Source organism: Phocoena sinus, chromosome 4, assembly GCF_008692025.1.
Source record: "Phocoena sinus isolate mPhoSin1 chromosome 4, mPhoSin1.pri, whole genome shotgun sequence".
Taxonomy (NCBI): domain Eukaryota; kingdom Metazoa; phylum Chordata; class Mammalia; order Artiodactyla; family Phocoenidae; genus Phocoena; species Phocoena sinus.
In genome coordinates, this window is record NC_045766.1 from 142931713 (window position 1) to 142954664 (window position 22952).

Genomic DNA, 22952 nt, shown 5'->3' on the forward strand with positions numbered 1-22952 from the left:
AGGAATGCAGGTCAAGGACGCCAGGGAGCCTCTGGGCTGATGTGGTGCAGGCAGAGGGGAGGGGTGGCCGCTGGAGCCTAACCCCAGGGGCCGTCCAGGACGGAGGAGCACGAATTTGGGCAGAACCCCAGTCTGCGGAAGGGAAGGGGAGCAAAACGCAGAAATGATGTCACCGAGCCTTCGTGAAAAAGCCAAACGATCTCCAGATCAGACGCAGAATCCAGCCACTCCTCCTCGCCCCAGTAGCCCAAACCACTGTCGTTCTTCGCAGAGATTATGGGGGCAGCTCCTCCTGGACTCCCGCCACCCCTCCCGTTAGGGCGTCCCCACCCAGCGGCGGCCGGACCCGAGGGGGCCGCGTCTCTCCTCTGCTTGGCCTTCTGTGCAGCCCCATATGAAAGAGTGGAACCACGTCCCTGGTACGGCCCTGCCACCCCTCACCTCTCTGACCCACAGCCCCTGCAGGCCCCCTCCCCCGCCCCGTACCACCACCGCCCTCCTCTCCTGGGGGAGGGGCCTCGGCCTGAGGCTGCTCCCTTTGCTGGAAGGCTCTTTCCTCCGAGGGACACGGGCACCCTGCTCCCTCTCTACCCCTGTGTGTTCCTGCCCAGCCACCCCGCCGATGTCAGCGCTGCACACTCCATGGCGCACCCCTTTCCCCACGTGACTTTTCTCCTTTGCACTAATTATTATCCAACATGCTACATGTTGCATTTATTTACACCATCTCATCTGTTTCCCACTAAAATGCTGGTTCCTCCAGACCAGGGATTTCTGTTTATTCTCCACTTAATTCCCCGGGGGGCCTAGAACAGCACCGACACACAGCAAGGGCGGCGCTGATGAAGGATGCAACCTCGGCTCCTGGGGGCGGGGTAGAGGCAGGGTCTGCTGGCTCAGGGATGGAGTAACTGGACAGCAGCCTAGCTGGTCAGATACTTATGGGGCGATTATTATTCTGAATGCAGAATGAGCCAGACAGCGTAAGGGCCACCCGCAACACACAGTGGTACGGAATGCACCGTCACAGAAACTCACCCTCTGATCGGTGGTAAACGGCCCTGAAGAGCTGCATTCTGTGTTTGGGCGCCCGAAGGAGATGGTCTGAGAGAGCAGGGTCAGATGACAACAAGACACGGAGAATAAACAAGTACCAAGCTAATGAGCCATCTGCCGGGCGGTGAGGTTTCCAGGCCAGGCAGCACGATAGCTCTGCAGACTGGTCACCAGATGAGCCCAAAGAACGTCGGAACGTTCGACAGCAAAATTGAGCTGTAATGACGGTGCTCATTCCAATTTTCTGCCGATACATTTTCACAGCTGTGAGTCAAGTGGCCAACTGGGCCCACCCAGCAGGGTTGACCCTCCACCCCAAAGGCCTCCTGGTGCCTCTTCTCGCCTCCAGCCACGTGTAAAGCAAATCTCGTGGTGCCCAGGTTCTGACGCGGTCCCGTCACTGCGCTGGACGCAAAAGCAAAACCAATCGGCCCCCCACCCCCACCCCAGAGCAGGCAGGGGACGTGAAGCGACACGTGCTGGACCGTCCAAAGGCTGAGGAGGACCACTTCACCCAAAGATGATGACCCCACGCTCCCCAGGGCTCCAGCCTGGCCAACTCTCCAGGCAGCTGGGAGGAGTCTGGAAAGCCCATGACTATCCACCAGGTGGAGGCCAGATGGCCAGGGAAGGAAAAGCAAAGACCATTGGCCGTGGCCGTGGTCAGCCGAGCCTGGGCGGACCGGCAGGGAGGAGGGAGCCTGTGCGCTCCAGCCACTGTCTCAGTAAGCAAGGCCCAGACATTCAACAGATGAAAAGCAGTGGCTTGGAATTCTCTTAGAACGAAACAATAAGTGCATTCTCTGTCTGGTTTCGACACCAGCTTCCAAAAGCAACAGGCACTGAGAGCCATTCAGCATCACCGCCCTCCCAAAACTTGTTCCCGCCCCCTGAGAGAGCTGGGGAGCTGCAAAGGCAGCCCCCCCCCCCCCGCCCCCCCCCCCCCGCGCTGCAGCCCCCGCTGTGACCTGCAGGTCAAGAGCTGCCTGCAATCCCTCCCTTTTTTCCCACACTCCCTGTGGCAATTAACAAGGGGGGTGGGAACCAGAACAGTGCTGAAACCAGCAAATAACTGGTGGCCGGGTAATCCTCGCTCTGGCTGCCTGAAGGACAGAAATAAAATTGCCATTTCAGCTCTGGGTGCAGCTGGAAAAAGCTTTCACTCTCGAGGATGTGCAGAAAACTTAGGGGAAGGAGGTCCATGGAGAAGAAACTTTTCCCATCTCCTGTTGAAATTAATGAGAACGGCACTCTCAGCGGGGAGAGCAGGAACCCGGGGGGATTCTCCTAGCGTTAAGTGGTGCTTGGGTTTAGGTCGCGACCACAAATAGCTTACGGCCCCATGCCAGCCGGGTGCTTGCTGATGGTGGCGTATCCACCTGCGGCAAAGGAGTCCCAACTGGCCACTGTCCACCTGCGGAGGTGACCAGTCCCCTGCAGCCAGAGGGGGTCGCTATGGGAATCTGGTCACATGGGGAGGTGACCAGCTTTGCAGCCAGAGGGTGTCGCTCGCTATGAGCACCTGTCCAGAGGGCACTTGGAGACAGGCTGCTTGGCCCTGTCCCCAAGGCGGCTGGACTCAAAGGCAAGATGAGGGGGTGTGCCTTAATGTGGGAGGGGAAGAAAAGGGAGTGAAGATAAGGGAGAGAGGAGAAACGGGGAGGGAGGAGGAAGGAGGGAGGAAGGCGGAGTGCGGGAGAGGAGGAGGGGGCGGGGAGAGGAGGGGCCGAGCCGGCGGCACGGGCCGCAGCGGCGCGCTGGTTGGCTGGTCCCCGCGTCCTCCCGCCACCCGCCCCCTCCTCCCACTCCCCGCCCTCCCCGCGGCGGCTGGCGTCGAGAAAGTACAGTAAAAAGTCCAAGTGCAGCGCTCGTCAAGATGGGAACGGGCTCCTCCAGCTACCGGCCCAAGGCCATCTATTTGGACATCGATGGACGCATTCAGAAGGTAGCCCCCTCCCCAAGCTTCCCAGCCCGGCGCGGGCGCCCTCAAGGCGCGCCCCCTGCGGTGCCAGCCCGGCGGCGGCCCCTCCCCGGTGACAGCGCGGGGTCCCGGAGGCGGGTGGGGGCCGGCCAGGGGGCGCCGGCGGGGGAGGGGACGGCGGTCGAGCGAACCGGCATCCGTGGAGCCTGCTGCGGCCCTCGACAACTCGGGCCGGGGGTTGGTGGGGCTCTGCGGGGCAGGTGTCCCCACGCGCGGCCCCGTGGAGAGGCGCGACTGCAAGGGGGGATTTTTTCCATTTCGTGGGCAGAGCTTTCTTTGTAACAGATCTGATTAGGCTGAGTTCCTCCGTTCAGAGGCTGGTCCGTTAAGCCTTTTACTTCCGGTGGAACACTCACCCCGGGAGCCGGTGGCAGACCTGCCGGGCAGAGTCCTCATTCAGGGAGGCTGCCTGGAGCTCGCAGCCCCTGTGGGGACCGGGCACTGCTTCCCGGCCAGCAGGGAGCAGGTTGGGCGGAGGGGTGTTGGTAGAGGCTGGCTCAGCAGGGACTGCTCACCGCCCCACCTCCTTCAGTTACCCATCCCAGCAGGTGGCCGGCTCTGACCGCCAGGGGGTGACCCCGGGGCTGCTCTACCTCCTGGGCCTGCAGAGAGACTGGGTGACCCTCTGGACCAGCTTTACATTCAGAGCATCTCCTGCTTCTCACTGGCAGAGAGGGACGATTAGAAAGCTGGCTTGGAGCGGGCTTCTCCAAGCTCCCCCTAAGGTCCTGGGCGCGGGGGACAGGGAAGGCCCCAGTGAGGGAAACGCTCCGAAATCTCAGCTGGATGTTTCAGGGAAACCCTGCAGCTGCCGCGGCTCACTTTGCTCTTCTCAAGGTGGCGCACCCAGAGCTGGGAAGCAGGGGGAGATGCCCCAGCCAGGCACGGAGTAGCCTCGGGGACTCGGGTGTCTCCGGTTCTCATACAAGCCTCTGCTGGCTGCCTCACCCTCAGCCCATCCCCTGCTTGATCGCAGGAAAGGAGAAGTATGGGCTCCCCTTCTCCCACTATAGCCCGCTTCATTGGAACCACATAACGGCGAGCAGGAAGCAGCTGAAACAAGGGCAGGTGGCCCACCCGCTCTTATTTCATCAGCACAGGGCAGGTGGTGACCTGATGCAGTACTCCCCCCAGGTCCCCTGACTCCCAGGGCTGGGCACCTGTGACTGCACAGGAATTTAACAGCCTCCCCAGAGGAAGAAAGGGCCCTCCGCTGAGTACTTCCCTGCCCCAGCATGGACACACATGCACACACCTGGGCACACTCGTGTACATGCATTCACACACAGCGTGCACGCACCACATGCAAACACACGCACGCACGCACACGTGTACACAAGCACACACGCTTTTTCTACCCCAGCAGAGGAGAATTATCAAAGATTGGCCCTTTTTATCTTTGGAAAGAGGTGAGATGAGATGCTGTCACCATCAGAAGTGACAGTTCCTTCCCAAGAACTTCCCAAAGCTTTCCCGGAGAAATTCAGTGGGATGTGGGTGAAAAGTGGAAGAGAGGGTCCAGAGGGAGGTGAAGATGAGTGGCGGGCTCAGCTCAGCTGGCATTGTGGGCATTTTGCGGCTGAGATGCTCGAGGTTTGGGTGACCTCCACGAAAGCAGCCCTGCAGGTGGCCCTGGGAGACCGCGGGCACCTGCGCTCAGGGGGTGCCAGATCTGATGTTGAGTGTTGGTTCCACCAATTTCTGTGATCCTGGGCATCTAACCCTTGGCTCTTCTGAGCTGGCCTCCTGGTCAGTAAAGTGGAACAAAAACATCTGCTTCGTAGACTCCCGTGTGCAGTGAAGGAGGCCATGTAGACAGAGTGCCTGGAACACTCTGGAACACAGCGGGCGCGATGCTCTCTCTCTGTTTCATCCGTGCCCTTTAACTAGTACAAAAGAGGGGAGGCAGACCGTGGTCCTCAGACCTCTGCCATCTGTGTCAGTGCTTCTTGACCTTGCTGTGCGCCCTCTGCCTTTGTTGCCAGCCCTGTTGGGGGCTCCTGGCTGCACCTTTAGCCCTGGGGGAGAATCGGATCATCTGGGTTTCCAGACATGTGCTAGAAAGTCATAACCCCGCGCTCACCTCACGCTCGACACCCAGCAGCACTGTTGGGACTTTAATCCTGGGTTGAGAGCTCCTACAGCAATGCTTCCAGCGGCTGGGGTTTCTTTTCTTAAAGTCCCAGGCACTGGATTAATTCCTAAAGTTCCCAGCATGCAGTCGTGTTCTCTCTCCCTTTTATCCCCATCCCACCTCCTTTCCGGGAAAGGTCACTCTTGAGGGGAGAGCCCCGCGGAGTCGGAGTCAGGGGATGAGGCAGGTACCGCTTCTGATGCGTGTGCCGTTCTGTGCGCCCATCGTCCCTCCTGCGGCCCCCACGTTGTTTCTGCTCCCTGTCTGTCCAGTGCCCCGGCTCCTGGTCCTTCCACGCTCCCCCCAGAGAGGGCCCCAGTGGGGAAGAAGAAGATAACAGGCAGAACAGTGGCTTCTGGGGCTTCCCTGGTGGCGCAGTGGTTGACAGTCCGCCTGCCGATGCAGGGGACACAGGTTCGTGCCCCGGTCCGGGAAGATCCCACACGCCGCAGAGCGGCTGGGCCCGTGAGCCGTGGCCGCTGAGCCTGCGCGTCCGGAGCCTGTGCTCCGCAACGGGAGAGGCCACAGCAGTGAGAGACCTGCGTACCGCAAAAAAAAAAAAAAAGAACAGTGGCTTCTGCAGATGGTGTCTGCTCCAGCAAAGCTTGGGTTGCAGACGTAACGTTGTCTGTAGGGACAGCCAGCCAGCGTCCCCGTCTGAGGACGTACTGTAGTGATCGTACCGTAGGTGTTCCAGGTTCCTAGAGAAACCGTGGTGGCCCTCGGGAGGCTGGCTCACTGCTTCCTTGGTGTGAAGGAGACTCCAGCACACACGGTCACTTCACCTGCTCAGGTATCCAGCGGGAGGCCGCCACGGGGATCCGGGGCCCACTTGAGGGATCCGTGTTCCATCCGCCAGATTCTCCTGCAGAGGTTGTGCAGAGGAGGCTCAGAGGGCAGACGTGGCTTATCTCCCCGGGTCTGGGTCCTTCCTGGGTCTACACAGAAGCAGCATCCCAGGTGGCTGGCAGCCATGGCAGGAGCCAGACGGCGGTCCTGTCCTAAGCGCCTCCACTACAGCCCCCACGGCCTTGGGTTAGTTACCCAACCTCTCTGTGCCGTGGATTTCTCCGCTGTCACGCGGGGATGCTAGTTGTTCTGCTTGCTGTAGGAGTCCAAGCGGACAGGGCAAATAGCTTAGTTATCCAGACGAGTTTACTGAGCAGCTGCTATGTGCTGAGAGCCGGGATCCAGCTTCGTGAGTCCCCCTGAGCCATGGCCCCTCTGCCCCCTGCTTCCCCCGGGAGGGACAGGTAGTAAGCTGCCGCTGTTGCAGGGTGCCTGGTGACGGGCAGGACACCGCGGGATTCGGCTGGCGGGAAGGGGCTGTGATGCCGGCCGTACATGGGGCCCAATGAAGAGGTTTCCTTCCTCATAGAAGACTGGCGTCGTGGGGAAGGAGCCCTTCTCGCAGACTGGGTGGCCTCAGGAGGACCCAGGCCGGGAACTGCCGTATGGCCAGGGCTGCGGCCTCACGCGGCCAGCAACACCTCTGCACACCTGTTCCCATCGCCTGCGCCTCCACCTGCCAGGGGGGCGGGTGGGACCTGGCACCTCCCAGCCTCAGGTGAAGGAGGAGGGAGTGGGAGCCCCCAAGCCCGGAGAGCCAGCACCGCAGCTCTGAGGACTCTGCTCTAAGAGCTGATGCGTCCTGTCCCTACCCAGAGGGCTTGCTGTTTCCCTCTGCAGCTTCCCCTGACCTCAGAACCTGCTCCTTTCTCCCACCCGTGTCCGGAACAAGGATGAGCTCATCAGGGCTGCCCAGGGCATGACGGGACAATGCCCTCGGCATCAGGGAGCTTGAGGGGTCCTGCCTGGTGGCACGTCTGGGCGTGGGTCTGCCCACCTCCCGAATGAGGCAGACTGAGGCCTTTGTGGGACCCCCGGACCTGGCCTTGGGCTTGGGTTTGGTGAGAGGCCTCCTCTGGGCAAGACTGACCATCCTGGAGACCATGATAAGTGCCGCTGAAAGGGGCCGCCTGTTGGTGCATCGCCCCGGTCTAGCGGCCCCCTGGGGGACAGCCCCTTGTCAGGGGGGCCACCTGGCTCTGCTGGGACCACCCTCGGCCTCTGTGAGTTGCCACGTCCTTGTTCCCGCCTCGCTCTGCGGCTGGAACTCAGGTCTTAATGGGCGATCAGCCACTTGAGTTCTACTAAGTTGTTTCTGCTCTAAAATAATGGAACAAATGAGAAAAATCCAAAAGGAAGAGCAGTTAGAGCATTGGAAAGTTAAAACGTCAAGAGAAGGCTGTTCCCAGTTCCAACGCCGTGTTGTGATTGGGTCTTCCCACCCTGTGACTGTACCCCCTTCCCCGCTGGGGCTAAGCCCCCGTCTGCCGGGCCTTCTCTCCACGCTGCTGCCCTCCCCCCAGCCTGGCCCTGTTGACACCTGGGACCCCAGGCCGTGAAGCCGGCACTCAGCCCCCGTGGAGCTGCGGGGCCGGGCCAGCCATCCCCTCCCCAAAGGTTCCCCCGGGGCTCAGGCCCGCCCTCCTCCCTGCGCTGGGAGCCCCGCTCTGCCCGCTCTGCCGCAGTCTCCCTGTGCCCCCTGCCCTGCTCTGGCTCTGCGCCCTCTGAGGACAGCAGCCTCCACTGCCTCTGGCACAGACACGAGCCAGCGCTTCAAGCTGGCTGATCGTCTTCAGCCTGTTTGTTGCAGGGCGCACCTGCCCCCGTCTGGTCCAGCGCGGTCCGCATGGCGGGGCCTGGAGTCCCTCCCTGGCTCATGGAATGTCTTTCCCCTCCTGGAATGTCTGGCTGGCTGCCCGGTGAAGCCTAGTGGAGATTCCCTTTTGCCCGCAGACGTGTGCCCCTGCTTTGCCCCACGCTCAGAACATCCCTGGCCTGCCGACCGGAAGGGTCTATGCCCGTTTGTACAGGGATGCACTCCCTGGCCAGGCAGACCCAGCGAGTCCTCTGGGCTTCTGCGCTGCTGTCCTCTCCGCACATCACTGCCAGGTGGACTGCCCTCCGCAGTCCCAGCAAAGTCGTTTATCCTCCTTTTAATGTTCATAATGTAAGAGCTTTAAAAAGATATTGAAATGGTGACAAGCTAATTGCAACCAAGGGAAGTTGGAGCAAGGGGGTCATTCCATACCCTTTCAGGGATTCCAGTGCAAATGGAGGTATAGGGCTGCTCGTGAAGGGGAGAAGACCCAGCCCCTCGCCTGTGATGACCCTCTGTCTGCAGCTGCGCCAGAGCTGGGCTGTGAACACTGATGTCTCCATTTTCAGTCTCTTTTTCAACAAGTAGATCAGCCACTAAAGTAAGTCAGCCTGACTCCTGAGATGCCGTATCAGGTGCTTCCAAATAAGATCTCTTGGAAACTCAGTCTCTCAAATTTTAGCCCGAGGTCGTGGAGGACATAGGAGGCTGCTGGACCCCCTCCTTCCCACTAGCTACGGTCGGAAAACCTCTTAAACCAGACACTTTCTGACATCCGGACGCCCCAGCACGGGGTTGGCTGAAGGCCTGAATCTCACTGATGTCATTCATCAGGGTTGACAGATAATGACATGGAGACCTTGCCGGCTAAGCGCAGGGGGGCGCGGAGCTGCTCTCGGTGGTCACGTGGAGGGGCAGAGGCCGTGGTGCTGGACAGACAGCCTCTCAGTGCCCGGCTCTGCCACGGAAAGGTCACCTTTTCCTCGGTGAGGTGGGTGCAGTGCTGACGCCCCACGCGGGGTGATGCGGATGGCGTGAGATAGCACTCGTACAGAGCCCAGGGCGGAGCCGGCCACCCGGGGAGGCTCAGTAAATACGTCCTGTCCCCCGGCCCCCTCCCTCTGCCCTGTCCACTCGGAGACTCTGGAAGAAGCCTTGGCAGTGCCTTGGTGTCCCCGGTTTCATATCTGTAAGCCAGCCCACTGTGACAGACAACCACAAAGATGGGGGCAGTGCCAAGGCCCCGAGACCCCGGCCCACTGCCCAGGGCACCTCCCTCTCCGACCTGGCAGAGGCAGATCTCTTGCCCTGAACGAGAGGGCCGGTGGCCTCACCAGAGCCCTTGTGGGCCGAGCGGCAGCTTGGCCTCAGAAACGTGCAGAGTACGGCTCTGAGTGTCAGGGAAGAAAAGCACGGGCAGGGCGCCCCGTCAGACAGCTTCTGGGAACCTCATTTGCACGCTCAGCTGGGATGCTGTGCCAGCCTCGGGGACCCCGACACAAGCCCGGCAGTGGGCAGCAGGGGCTGGGCGGACAGGTAGCCTTGGGTCACTGCAGGCTGGGGCCCCACTCCCCTGTCCCGGGTTTGCGGTTTGCAGGTGGCAGGCTGCACTCCTGGGGACTGGGGGAGGTCTTTGGCAAGAAGGGCTGAGAGGGTCCCCAGAGGACACAGAGGGCCCTCAGGTGTCCATGTCAAGACAGCTGCAGCCCAGCCCTGCCCCAGTGAAGAATTCCTCCATGCTCCCATCCCCTCCCCTTCGGCCGGACAGGCCATAAGACGCGGGGTGGGGGGGGCCCGGCAGCCCCCGCCCAGGTGTGGCAGAGGATGGCCTCCAGCCTGGAGGACGGCTCGCGGCCGGTGCAGGAGGCATGTCAGCCGCCCAGCTCGAAAGACGTAGAGATGGAGCCATGGCCTCTTGCTTAGCTCATCGGGCTAATCCCTCCCACTTTTGTGGTTAAGCGTTTGCATTTCCAGGGTTCTGAATCTTTTCGAGAAAAGAGTATTTTCAGGTAGTGCATGCTTACAGATCCAGCCGTGAGAGTATAAAAAGTGCGCCCGTCTCTCCCGGGGCACCGGGTTTACAGCCGTGCTGTGGGTCACTGTACAGGGCATTCAGTTGCCTTGGAAATGGCACCAAGCGTTTTCAATCTCAAAACATAACCTCTGCAGTCGGTGGCGTGCTTATTTGCCTTGGCCGCAGCCCTGCCTACCTGTCCCCCACCCCATCACCCCACCAGGTACCACATCTCCTTCTCAATCCCCAAAGCTGATCGCCCGATGGGGACTTACGCCTGAGCAGAAACTCACAGCACCTCTGAAAACTCGGTCTTGACACAATTAAAGAAGAGCTAGAACGTTCTGTTCAGTTGGCTTTCGATGCCCTGCCTAACATTTTTTTTTAGTTTTTAAAAATCGTAGTAAAGGGCTTCCCTGGTGGCGCAGTGGTGGGGAATCCGCCTGCCGATGCAGGGGACCCGGGTTCGTGCCCCGGTCCGGGAAGATCCCACATGCCGCGGAGCGGCGGAGCCTGTGCTCCGCAACGGGAGAGGCCACAACAGTGAGAGGCCCGCGTACCGCAAAAAAAAAAAAAAAAAAAAAAAATCGTAGTAAAATACCCATAGCATAAAATTTTACCGCCTCGCCGTTTTCGGCGTGCAGTTCGTGGCACTGATACATTCACATCGTTGTGCAGCCATCGCCACCATCCATCTCCGGAACTTTCTCATTTTCCCAACTGAAACTCTGTCCCCACTAAACACTGACTCCCCGTGCCCCCTCCCCAGCCGCCCGGCAGCCAACCACCCTACTTTCTGTCTCTGTGAATCTGAGTCCTCTAGGGACCTCCTATAGGTGGGATCGTACAGGATTTGTCTTTTGGCGACTGGCTTATTCCACTGAGCCTATTGTCCTCAGGGTTCATCCTTGTAGCAGGTGTCAGAACGTCCTTCCTCTTTAAGGCTGAATAAGATTGCACTGTGCGGATGGACCACATTCCATTTATTCGTCAATGAATTTGCCTGCTATCTTTTAAACCTGAATCATCTCCACTCCTATCACCTCAGTTTGCAAAGCGTAGGTCTGTTGCAATAGTGGATTATTGTGTCTTCTGGAAAACTGTGTGTTCCCAAAGCCCTCCCCCGTTTCCTGGTCCTGATCGTGCTCATCCAGGGCGGTTGTGTGCGGTGTGGTCTATGAAGTGAAATGTTACAGACGGGGACGGGGGTCAACTGTTCAGGGAAGACAGATGCTTTTCAGATTCAATTACACTCAGTCCGTTTACCAGCAACAGGACATCACGGTCGAGAGCACCGATTCTGGGGCGGGTTCGTCTGCGTTTGCACCCGGGAGCGTGCGGGCAAGTTACATGCCTCGGTGTCTCCGTCTGTGAGGTGGGGGAAAGCCAGCGTCCACTTCACAGGGCAGCTGTGATTAAATTCAAGCATGTGTGCTGAAACGGGGTGGCATGTGGTGTATGTGTAGGAAGGTCGTGTTATTTTTACTTGTTTGTTTATTATTTATGCGTGTCATGGATTCAAGCCGCCGGATCTCCGTGTCTGGCTGGGGGAACCTTCCCGAGACGTGTGGCCCTGTGTGTCGTGCCATCGTTCCGGGCACAGGGCCGTGTGTCCAGGAGTGCTCTGTGGAATGAGGGGGCCGGCCCAGCTCCTCGGGTGTATCCAGCTCTGTGATACCTGGTGACTGTGTTCCCCAGGTCGGCCCCCAAACCTCTCTTCCCAGCAAAGAAAAGACCGCAAATGCCTTTCATTTCTCCTCCGACTGTTTCAGAGGTGGTGCTCCATCAGGACAGCGGTGAGAAGGGAAGGCAGGGGAGGGGGACGTGACCACCCAGTGCAGGCTTTCGGCTTGGATGCACTGGGACCAGCAGTCCCGATCGTGACGTGGGGCAGCCTGCACGCCCGCGTGCTCTCCAGCTGCATTAGGGTTTCCAGGCTTCTGGGTCGTTTGTTTTGCTGGAGGGGATGGTAGCGGTACCCACAAGCACTTAACAATAATTTTACAGGCGAAATCAGCCTTTGCTGTGGAAACGAGCGGTGCTTGGAGAGTGCTCGGCTGGTCGCTTTCCCCTGCGGCCCCAGGAGCGCTCTGCTGTCTCTGTCCCTTGGATGCCAGCTGTGCTCCCCCAGCCCCCGTGTGCAGCCTGGGAGAGCTGCTCGGCCCTGGGCGATCTGTCACAGGCAGACCCTCCTCGGTTTAGCCGAGAGGGAACACGGCCGCAAGGAAAAGCGGCCACCGCCCTGCGGTCCCCACCGCCCAGCTGCAGGCTCCGGGAACCAGGGTGCTGTCCAGGTGGGGTCAGGCATCCCCGAGGCCAGCTGCAAGGTGCATTGATTCATTCTGTAAGCAGAACGGTTAGCAGACCCAGTGACTCAGGCTGGCTTTATCCCCACAGCTTCTGCCTTGGGGATTTTTTTGTTTTTACATTTATAGCCTTACAACTAACAGAAAAAGAGGCAGTGCATTTGACATGATCATCTAGAGATCTTCAGTAATCTCTCCACCTGCGATTCCCATTTGCAAGAACAGCTAACCCAGAGCATCGTTCCTTGTTACGTAAAGGCTGACTGCCGGCAGAAGCAGCCGGGCGTGGCTGGCGGCTCGTCTGGAGCCCGTCTGCCATGCGCACCGGTTCCAGAGCGCTTCGGGGAGCAGCCCCCAAAGTGTCTGCGCTCAGAGTTGTGTTATATAAGCTTCACAGGGGGAAGAGTCAAGATGTGGGCAGTGCTTAAAGGCTCAAAATTCATGGTCACACATACCCTGAGATCTCTCAATGAAGCTTCTTATGTAAGCTTCAGATGTCTTACCATCACTATTAATAACAGAAAAAGAGCAAACACGAGAAGCAGTGGAACACGTGACTCAGAGATGGCTTAAGATGTCCCCTGGAGCCAGCAGGACGTGCAGCGGTGGTCCAGCATGTATTTGAGACCCGTTTTGCGGGGGGTGTTTTAAAGGCTGAGCCCCAAAGAGCAGAGATGGGAGATGGCACCTGTGCCCTCCTGGCAAAGACGGCCCAGAATATTCCAAGGGGTGAGGGTCGGAGAGGCACTTCCTGTGGCAGAGTTATAAAGGGGCACGTGTAGGAGCGGTGAGTTTTCTCCGGGAGTATTTCTTGAAGCAGTGCTGCTGGCACCAGGCAGAAGAGGTGGATGAGACGGGTCCCAGCCTCAGGGACGGAGAGGACACTCCCGTGCAGGTGATGCCTGGGTGATGGAGGGTGCTGAGGGGGATGGGCAGAGGGTGAGGGCGGCCCTTCTCAGGGTCAGGGCTCCCGTGAGCGAGCCTGGAGGGTGCGGGCTGCGTGCACCGGCGGACGTGGCTGGGTCCTCCACCTGCTCCCCTCTCCCTGCCCCCCATATTTCCCCCCCGGAACGTGACAGCGTATGCCAAGCCCTGCACCCTATTTTTTCCGACTCGTCCTGTGCACGGCATCTCCCCTCCCAGGCCTTTCCCTGAAGCCCAGGGCCTCTCCAGGGATGGGGGACTCTGGGCCTCTTGGGCACTGGTGCTGGAGCAGCGGGGCCCCCTCTACGTCTGGGGTTTCTGACTCGGTCTGCGACCCTGTGGTGACCCCTCCCCACATGCCCCAGAGAGACAGCTCAGGCAACCCCCAGCGGACGCAGGTTGGGTCCAGACACCACAGGGCCCCCTCGAAGCCTCCAGCTCCCACCCACCCCCCTTGGACGTGCCAGGCTTGGCTTCTGGAAGGAAAAGCCAGGGTTTAGTGGCTTTCGGCCAACCGCTGTGAGCCCCAGGCATCAAACTAAAACTAGTGAGCCCCAGAGGGATTGTTTGGTTCAGCGAAGAGGCTGCACGGGTGACACGGCCTCCACACTCTGGGTGGCACGGGTGCCACGCGATGTGGGACAGTGGGCGTCTCGGCGTGGCCCAGGAGACGCTGTGCCCGGCTGACGTTACATCGGGGACGAGCACCCCCGAAAGTGCAGCCGCACTGAGCAGAAACCCCGATCTTTGGAGGCACTTGTAGCAGCCGTAGAGGATGCCCGTGGGGGTTTTCTCCCGGTGGTGGACGCCGGCCTCCGCCTGGATAAGACGCAGGACGGTGGGGCTTGGACCCGCTCAGGGCCCCCAGCGTCACCCATGCCCAGGGACATTTCTTTTCTGGCAGGAAAACTGCTCAATTTTTCTAGTGAAATTTCAAGTGATAAAAAGACAAGGAAATACAGGAGGCGATGGAGGGAGGGAGGAAGGAAGGCTGCCCCCACTGCAGATGGAAGCCTCTCAGCTCCCCTGCGTCCCACGACCAGCTCAGCTCACTGGACTTTCTCCCCAGCTCCCATCTCAGTGCACACACCACTGTTCGCCAGGGCGCCCGCGTGACGGCCCCACTCTGGCAGGTTCCCGCCTGCCTGCGTTGTCACCTCGTCCTGTCTTTGTTCCCGTGGGTCCCCACCGTTTGGGGTGAATTGTGTCGCCCCCAAAAGATATGCCCACGTCCTAACCCCCAGTACCTGTGAATGGGACTGTGTTTGGAAATAGGGTCTTTGCAGATGTAATAACCAAGGTGAGATGAGGTCATGCTGGTTGAGGAGGGGCCTTTATCCCACGTGACTGTGTCCTTTAAGAAGAGGGAAATAAATGTGCACGTACAGAGAACAGAAGGCGGAGGTGGAGACTGGGGTCATGTGTCCACAAGCCAGGGAGCCCCAGGGGTTGCTGGTCGCCACCAGAGCTTGAGAGAGACGAGGACGGACGCTCCCTGAGAGCCTTCGGAAGGACCCAAACCCGCCATTGCCTTGACTGCAGACTCCCGGCCTGCATAAACTTCTGTGGTTTTAAGCTGCCCGTCTGTGACACTCCGTTCCGGGAGCCCCAGAAAACTCATACAGTTGCCTCGTTTTAACTTCATTACCTCTTTAAAGACTTTCTCCAAATACAGCCCTCCCCCGAAAGCCTTGATCATTCTCTGGAAAGGGCTGAAAGGCGCAGCTTCCCTAGAACCCTCGGATTCCCTGTTCATTCCCACTGGGAATGGCAGTGGGACGTGGACGCTTGCTTCGCAGGACAGCCGAGCTCTCTGGCCTGAGCTGGAGAGAGGGGCCCTTCCCGCCTCCTGGTCACAGGTCTCGCTTTCCCGCGGTTTCTTCTACATCTTGCCTTTTCGCCCTCCCCCGATCCCCGCCACACCCACATTCTGCCTTGAAACAGGGCCAGAGGGACTGCATGTTGGGGGAAGGCCCCCCCATGGGTGGACCCCGAGGGGCTTCGGCGCCAGGTCCTCTCCTCCTGCCCCCTCCCAGCCGGGGCACCCAGGAGACCTGACCCCAGGATGGGTCTCCCGGGGCCACACCCGGAGTCCCGAAGCAGCGGAGCCGCGGGCAGGGTAGCAGGACGAGGGCCCATCGAGGGGAAGTGCAAGGCTCGTGGGCCACGAGCTGCCTCTTACTGGGGTTAGATCTCAAGAAGTAAAGCAAATCTGAAGCAGACAGACGCCCTCAGCCACGTCCTAGCTTCCAGCAGCCCTCCGAGTCGAGCTCCGCCTCAGTACATTTCTTGTTCTTCCGGCTCCTCGCTTTGTGCATTTTCAGTCCCCTGGGAGCCATTATTTCTAACAATGGAGCTTGGCCTCAGACACCAGAAGCGAGAAAAAACAGAAACAAAGCAACCCTGAAAGATGACAAGAGCCGTGAGTGGATCAGCTGTGACAGATGGGTTCAGGGTGGAGGCTGCCGCAGACTCGGGCGGAGAAACGGGCCCCGAAATCCCGCTGAGGCTCAGGGCAGCCCAGAGCCTGAGCAAGTGGGGGTTACAGAGTCTGGGTGGCCGCGTCCTGCCGGTGAACGTACACACGTCCAGGGCAGTTCCCACAACTGGACAGTTCCCGGGCTCTTTCCCTGCAGCCTCCCAGCCTCACCGTCCCCCAGGCCCAAGGCAGCTCTTAGGGGCTGAATCACAGCCTTTGACCCGCTCCCAAGCTTCCAGTGTCTCCGCCCTCTAACCCGTGCTTCCCTGGCCCCGTCCTGCAGTTTGGTCCCAATCCTACAGACACTCCGTGCCTCATGCAGCTTCAAGGACTCCCATCACCTGCAATAAAAGATCCCAGCCTTCTCAGAATGGAGGCCAAGGGTTTGTTAGCTCCCTGGGACTGCTGTAACAAATCAGCCATGAGCAGCGTGACTGAAAACAGAAATGTATTCTTTCACTGTTCCGGAGGCCAAAAGTTCTAAATCAGTATGACGGGGGTCGGAATCAAGGTGTTGGCAGAGGCCCTGGGGGAGAATCCGTCCCCGCCTCTTCGGCCTTCTGCGGCTCCCAGCGTATCTTGGCTTGCGGCCTCATCCCTCGAGTCCTCAAGGCCAGCATCTTCCAATCTCTCTGCCCCGGCTTCACGTCACTTTCTCCTCCCTGTGTTGTCGGCTCTCCCTCTGCCTCCCTTGTGATTCTGTGATTTCCTCTAGGCCCACCTGAATAATCTGGGATGATCTCAAGAGCCTTAATCTAATCACACCTGCAGAGACCTTGCCCCATAAGATGACATTCACAGCTTCCCGGGGTTAGGGTGTGGGTATCTTTGGGGGGTGGGGCATTATTCAGGGCCGACGGCCACTTGGCTGTAAACACATTCTAACCTCAGCTCACAGCATGTTTCCTCAGCCCCACAGGCTCTCCACACGTAGTCACTGTGCCCTAAGCCCAGCGGGATCGTCGGTCTAGAATTGTGGGTAGGGTGGAGCGAGGTGATCACACTTTCCCTTCACCTCCAGGCTGATTCACTCCGCTCCTTGTGGCCTCCCCATCCCTTGAGGTCGGCCCTCTTTCACAGATGTGTCCCATCTGCCTTTGTTTTCGTGTGTGTTGTGGACATCCTCGCCTCCTCTGCCGCCCGGTGCATATTGCAGGCAGGGTCTTAGACATCTCTCTGCTCCCCCCACCAAATGTGGCTCTTCATTTTGATTGCATTAACTCGTGCTGCGCTAGGCAAATGTGCCTCTCAAACCCTGTCACCTAACAGGCTGCCTCGACTGCCTCTTGTGTGTTGGACCCCGGAAAAGGTGCGCGAGGGAGAGATGAATCTCGGGAAGCGGTGGTTTGCTTCAGAACCTCAGCCTCAAATCACCCCGCGCCCCATCACCCCCTCCGCTGCTTATCCAGCGGCCCCGGAATCAGCAGACTGGGCTTTGCTTCCAGCAGTGCCACGTGCTGGTTGTATGATCTTGGGCCTCAGTTTCCACATCTGTAAATGGGACTAGTACCTGCCTGGCAGACATGTGGGTCATGCTCCCCACATCCCAGGTATCTTGGGACGTATTTTATAGAGGCTGTGCATCTTCCCTAGATGCAGTGAAGAAGTTAAGGAATTTGCCCACCATCCCAGAGTCCTTGAGAAGCAAAGCTGGCCGTTGAACGGGAGGGCAGGCTTCAGGCTCTGTGCGGTGAATGTGCCTCTCGGGGAGAAGGAAGAGCCACCCACGGGGTGAGGTGGTCATTCCAGTATCCGGGGCTCAGGGCAGAAGCTGCCCAGGGGAGCCCCGCAGCACCGTGAAGCTGGCCCTGTCCACTCTGAGGTTGAGATATCTAAGACCAGAGATGTTGGGAGACTTGCCTGGGGCACACGGTGTGTTAGAGGGGGAACAGAGTCAGGGCCTGGAAGCCCAGTTCAGAGGCTTTTCCTCGGCTGGTTCGTCACGCCCTTACAAGCTCTGCAAGAGCAGTGAAGTTGGTCTTTAGGGACCCCTCTCTGCATTTGTCCCAAACTCACACTCCCACAATTCCAGGAGGCTTTGCATGTGTGCTGCCCCCCGAGCGTGTCCACGATTCCCAGCTTCACCCACACCTGGTCTCCATCATCTAAGACGGCTTATCGCACTGAGCCGCCGGCTCCTCTCCCTTCCCTCGGCCTGGCCTTCACCCGCTGCTGGACTCGCAGTCGCCCTTCCTTTTCATTCCCACTCACTGGCGTGAACCTGGATGAGTTCCTCTACTCTCTGAACCTTAATACCTGCGAAATAGGAATAACAGTGCCCGGCTTTAAAGCTTGCTTTAAGGATCAAAGATAATGTGTGTTCTTCCACAAATAAATGGCAAGAAAAGGGGACCATCTCTCTCTCTCTCTCTCACACACACACACACACACACACACACACACACACACACACTCGTTTTCAAGTCACGATCCACACAAGACTCACCTGGTGGATTTGTTTGCTGACCTTCTTGGTCTTTATCCATTTGTTGCATCCCTTACGTTCCTTTTGCCATTTTATTGGTCAAAGAAGACATTACTTCTTGTCCTCAAAACATGCCCCAAGGATAGATATCTGACAACCTGCGAAGTGATAAGGGAGATTGTTGTCAATTTTATTTCCATGTGATAATCGCACTCTGGCTATCTTAAACCATAAGAAAGAGATCTTATATTTTAGAGATCCACGCTGAAATACATGCATGAAATCATACGATGTCGAAAATGAGCTTCACAGTGACCCCACTGGAGGGCGAAGTCGGGGGACAGGCAAAGCAGAATGGGTCTCGCGATGAGAGTCGTGGAAGCTGCGAGGTGGAAAGGGAGGCCCCGTTATGCCAGGCCTTCTGCTTTTGCACATGTTGGAGCATCTCCATCATACAACAGTCCCTCTTTCCTTTCAGAGAATGTGTGTAATACGTCTGGCTCATAGTAATAAACGGTAGTTTTCGTTATTATTTTTATTTTTTAACACCTTTATTGGAGTATAATTGCTTTACACTGGTGTGCCAAGTTTCTGCTGTATAACAAAGTGAATCAGCTATACATATACGTATATCCCCATATCCCCTCCCGCTTGCATCTCCCTCCCACCCTCCCTATCCCACCCCTCTAGGTGATCACAGAGCACCGAGCTGATCTCCCTGTGCTATGCGGCTCCTTCCCACTAGCTATCTGTTTTACGTTTGGTAGTGTATATGTGTCCATGCCACTCTCTCACTTCATCCCAGCTTACCCTTCCCCCTCCCCATGTCCTCAAGTCTATTCTCTATGTCTGCGTCTTTATTCCTGTCCTGCCCCTAGGTTCTTCAGAACCACTGTTTTTTTTTTTTTTAGATTCCATATATATGTGTTACCATACGGTATTTGTCTTTCTCTTTCTGACTTACTTCACTCTGTATGACAGACTCTAGGTCCATCCACCTCTCTACAAATAACTCAATTTCGTTTCTTTTTATGGCTGAGTAATATTCCATTGTATATATGTGCCATATCTTCTTTCTCCATTCATCTGTCGATGGACACTTAGGTTGCTTCCATGTCCTGGCTATTGTAAATAGAGCTGCAATGAACACTGTGGTACATGACTCATTTTGAGTTATGGTTTTCTCAGGGTATATGCCCGGTAGTGGGATTGCTGGGTCATATGGTAGTTCTATTTTTAGTTTTTTAAGGAACCTCCATACTGTTCTCCATAGTGGCTGTACCAATTCACATTCCCACCAGCAGTGCAAGTGTTCCCTTTTCTCCACACCCTCTCCAGCATTTACTGTTTGTAGAATTTTTGATGATGGCCATTCTGACTGGTGTGAGGTGATACCTCATTGTAGTTTGTTTTTTTTTTTTGCGGTACGCAGGCCTCTCACTGTTGTGGCCTCTTCCGCTGCGGAGCACAGGCTCTGGATGCGCAGGCTCAGTGGCCATGGCTCACGGGCCCAGCCGCTCTGCGGCATGTGGGATCCTCCCAGACCGGGGCACGAACCTGTGTCCTCTGTATCGGCAGGTGGATTCTCAACCACTGCGCCACCAGGGAAGCCCTCATTGTAGTTTTGATTTGCATTTCTCTAATGATTAGTGATGTTGAGCATCCTTTCATGTGTTTGTTGGCAATCTGTATATCTTCTTTGGAGAAATGTCTATTTAGGTCTTCTGCCCATTTTTGGTTTGGGCTTGTTTTTTTTGATATTGGCTGCATGAGCTGCTTGTAAATTTTGGAGATTAATCCTTCGTCAGTTGCTTCATTTGCAAATATGTTCTCCCATTCTGAGGGTTGTCTTTTGGTCTTGTTTATGGTTTCCTTTGCTGTGCAAAGGCTTTGAAGTTTCATTAGATCCCATTTGTTTGTTTTTATTTTTATTTCCATTTCTCTAGGAGGTGGGTCAAAAAGGATCTTGCTGTGATATATGTCATAGAGTGTTCTGCCTATGTTTTCCTCAAGAGTTTGATAGTGTCTGGCCTTACATTTAAGTCTTTAATCCATTTTGAGATTATTTTTGTGTATGATGTAAGGGAGTGTTCTAATTTCATTCTTTTACATGTAGCTGTCCAGTTTTCCCAGCACAACTTATTGAAGAGGCTGTCTTTTCTCCATTGTATATTCTTGCCTCCTCTATCAAAAATAAGATGGCCATATGTGCATGGGTTTATCTCTGGGCTTTCTATCCTGTTCCATTGATCTATATTTCTGTTTCTGTGCCAGTACCATGTGTGTACTAGCATGTCTTACAGTTTTCTGCATACAGGTCTTTTGTCTCCTTAGGTAGGTTTATTCCTAGGTATTTTATTCTTTTTGTTGCAGTGGTAAATGGGAGTGTTGCCTTAATTTCTCTTTCAGATTTTTCATCATTAGTGTATAGGAATGCAAGAGATTTCTGTGCATTAATTTTGTATCCAGCTACTTTACCAAATTCATTGATTAGCTCTAGTAGTTTTCTGGTGGCATCTTTAGGATTCTCTATGTATAGTATCACGTCATCTGCAAACAGTGACAGCTTTACTTCTTTTTTGATTAGGATTCCTTTTATTTCTTTTTCTTCTCTGATTGCCGTGGCTAAAACTTCCGAAACTATGTTGAATAATAGTGGTGAGAGTGGGCAACCTTGTGTTGTTCCTGATCTTAGTGAAATGGTTTCAGTTATTTATTTATTTATTTTTGTGGTACGCGGGCTTCTCACTGCTGTGGCCTCTCCCGTTGTGGAGCACAGGCTCCGGACGCGCAGGCTCAGCGGCCATGGCTCACGGGCCTAGCCACTCTGTGGCATTAGGGATCCTCCCAGACCAGGGCACGAACCCATGTCCCCTGCATCGGCAGGCGAACTCTCAACCACTGCGCCACCAGGGAAGCCCATGGTTTCAGTTTTTCACCATTGAGAACGTTGTTGGCTGTGGGTTTGTCATATATGGCTTTTATTATGTTGAGTAAGTTCCCTCTATACCTACTTTCTGGAGGGTTTTTATCATAAATGGGTGTTGAATTTTGTCGAAATTTTCTCTGCATCTATTGAAATGATCATATGGTTTTTCTCCTTCAGTTTGTTACTATGGTGTATCACATGGATTGGTTTGCATATATTGCAGAATCCTTGCATTCCTGGAATAAACCCCACTTGGTCATGGTGTATGATCCTTTTAATGTGCTGTTGGATTCTGTTTGCTAGTATTTTGTTGAGGATTTTTGCATCTATGTTCATCAGTGATATTGGCCTGTAGTTTTCTTTCTTTGTGGCATCCTTCTCTGGTTTTGGTATCAGGGTGATGGTGGCCTCGTAGAGTGAGTTTGGGAGTGTTCCTCCCTCTGCTATATTTTGGAAGAGTTTGAGAAGGATAGGTGTTAGCTCTTCTCTAAATGTTTGGTAGAATTCGCCTGTGAAGCCATCTGGTCCTGGGCTTTTGTTTGCTGGAAGATTTTTAATCACAGTCTCAATTTCAGTGCTTGTGATTGGTCTGTTCATATTTTCTATCTCTTCCTGGTTCTGCCCCAGAAGGTTTTGCATTTCTAAGAATGCGTCCATTTCTTCCAGGTTGTCCATTTTATTGGCATATAGCTGCTTGTAGTAATCTCTCATGATCCTTTGTCTTTCTGCAGTATCAGTTGTTACTTCTCCTTTTTCATTTCTAATTCTACTGATTTGAGTCTTCTCCCTTTTTTTCTTGATGCCTCTGGCTAATGGTTTATCAATTTTGTTTATCTTCTCAAAGAACCAGCTTTTAGTTTTATTGATCTTTGCTATTGTTTCCTTCCTTTCTTTTTCATTTATTTCTGATCTGATCTTTATGATTTCTTTCCTTCTGCTAACTTTGGGGGTTTTTTGTTCTTCTTTCTCTAATTGCTTTAGCTGTAAGGTTAGGTTGTTTATTTCAGATGTTTCTTGTTTCTTGAGGTAGGATTGTATTGCTATAAACTTCCCTCATACAACTACTTTTCCTGCATCCCATAGGTTTTGGGTCGTCGTGTTTTCATTGTCATTTGTTTCTAGGTATTTCTTTTAATTTTCTCTCTGATTTCTTCAGTGATCTCTTGGTTATTTAGTAGTGTATTGTTTAGCCTCCACGTGTTTGTATTTTTTACAGATTTCTTCCTGTAATTGATATCTAGTCTCATAGTGTTGTGGTCAGAAAAGATACTTGATACAATTTCAATTTTCTTAAATTTACTGAGGCTTGATTTGTGGCCCAAGATATGATCTATCCTGGAGAATGTTCCATGAGCACTTGAGAAGAAAGTGTATTCTGTTGTTTTTGGATGGAGTGTCCTATAAATATCAATTAAGTTCATCTTGTTTAATGTATCATTTAAAGCTTGTGTTTCCTTATTTATTTTCATTTTCGATGATCTGTCCATTGGTGAAAGAGGGGTGTTAAGTCCCCTACTATGATTGTGTTACTGTCGATTTCCCCTTTTATGGCTGTTAGCATTTGCCTTATGTATTGAGGTGCTCCTATGTTGGGTGCATAAATATTTACAATTGTTATATCTTCTTTTTGGATCGATCCCTTGATCATTATGTAGTGTCCTTCTTTGTCTCTTGTAATAGTCTTTATTTAAAGTCTATTTTGTCTGATATGAGAATTGCTACTCCAGCTTTCTTTTCATTTCCATTTGCATGGAATATCTTTTTCCATCCCCTCACTTTCAGTGTGTATGTGTCCCTAGGTCTGAAGAGGGTCTCTTGTAGACAGCATATATATGGGTCTTGTTTTTGCATGCATTCAGCCAGTCTGTGTCTCTTTGTTGGAGCATTTAATCCATTTACATTTAAGGTAGTTATCGATATGTATGTTCCTATTACTACTTTCTTAATTGTTTTGGGTTTGTTATTGTAGGTCTTTTCCTTCTCTTGTGTTTCCTGCCTAGAGAAGTTCCTTTAGCATTTGTTGTAAAACTGGTTTGGTG

General features: G+C 55.0%; 1 protein-coding gene across 4 annotated transcripts in view; it reads left to right on the forward strand.

Annotated features, from left to right (window-relative positions):
- The first annotated feature begins 2886 nt into the window (after window positions 1-2886).
- PDE9A (phosphodiesterase 9A) overlaps window positions 2887-22952 on the forward strand; it is a 99894-nt gene continuing 79828 nt past the window's right edge. For 3 of the 4 annotated variants that reach the window (XM_032631630.1, XM_032631631.1, XM_032631633.1), the window contains exon 1: window positions 2887-3001. In XM_032631630.1, coding sequence (XP_032487521.1) covers window positions 2933-3001 — 69 coding nt within the window. In that variant the 5' untranslated portion in view covers window positions 2887-2932. Of the gene's footprint in view, window positions 3002-15475; window positions 15503-22952 lie in introns of those variants that run through there. The other variant, XM_032631632.1, reaches the window with a different exon arrangement.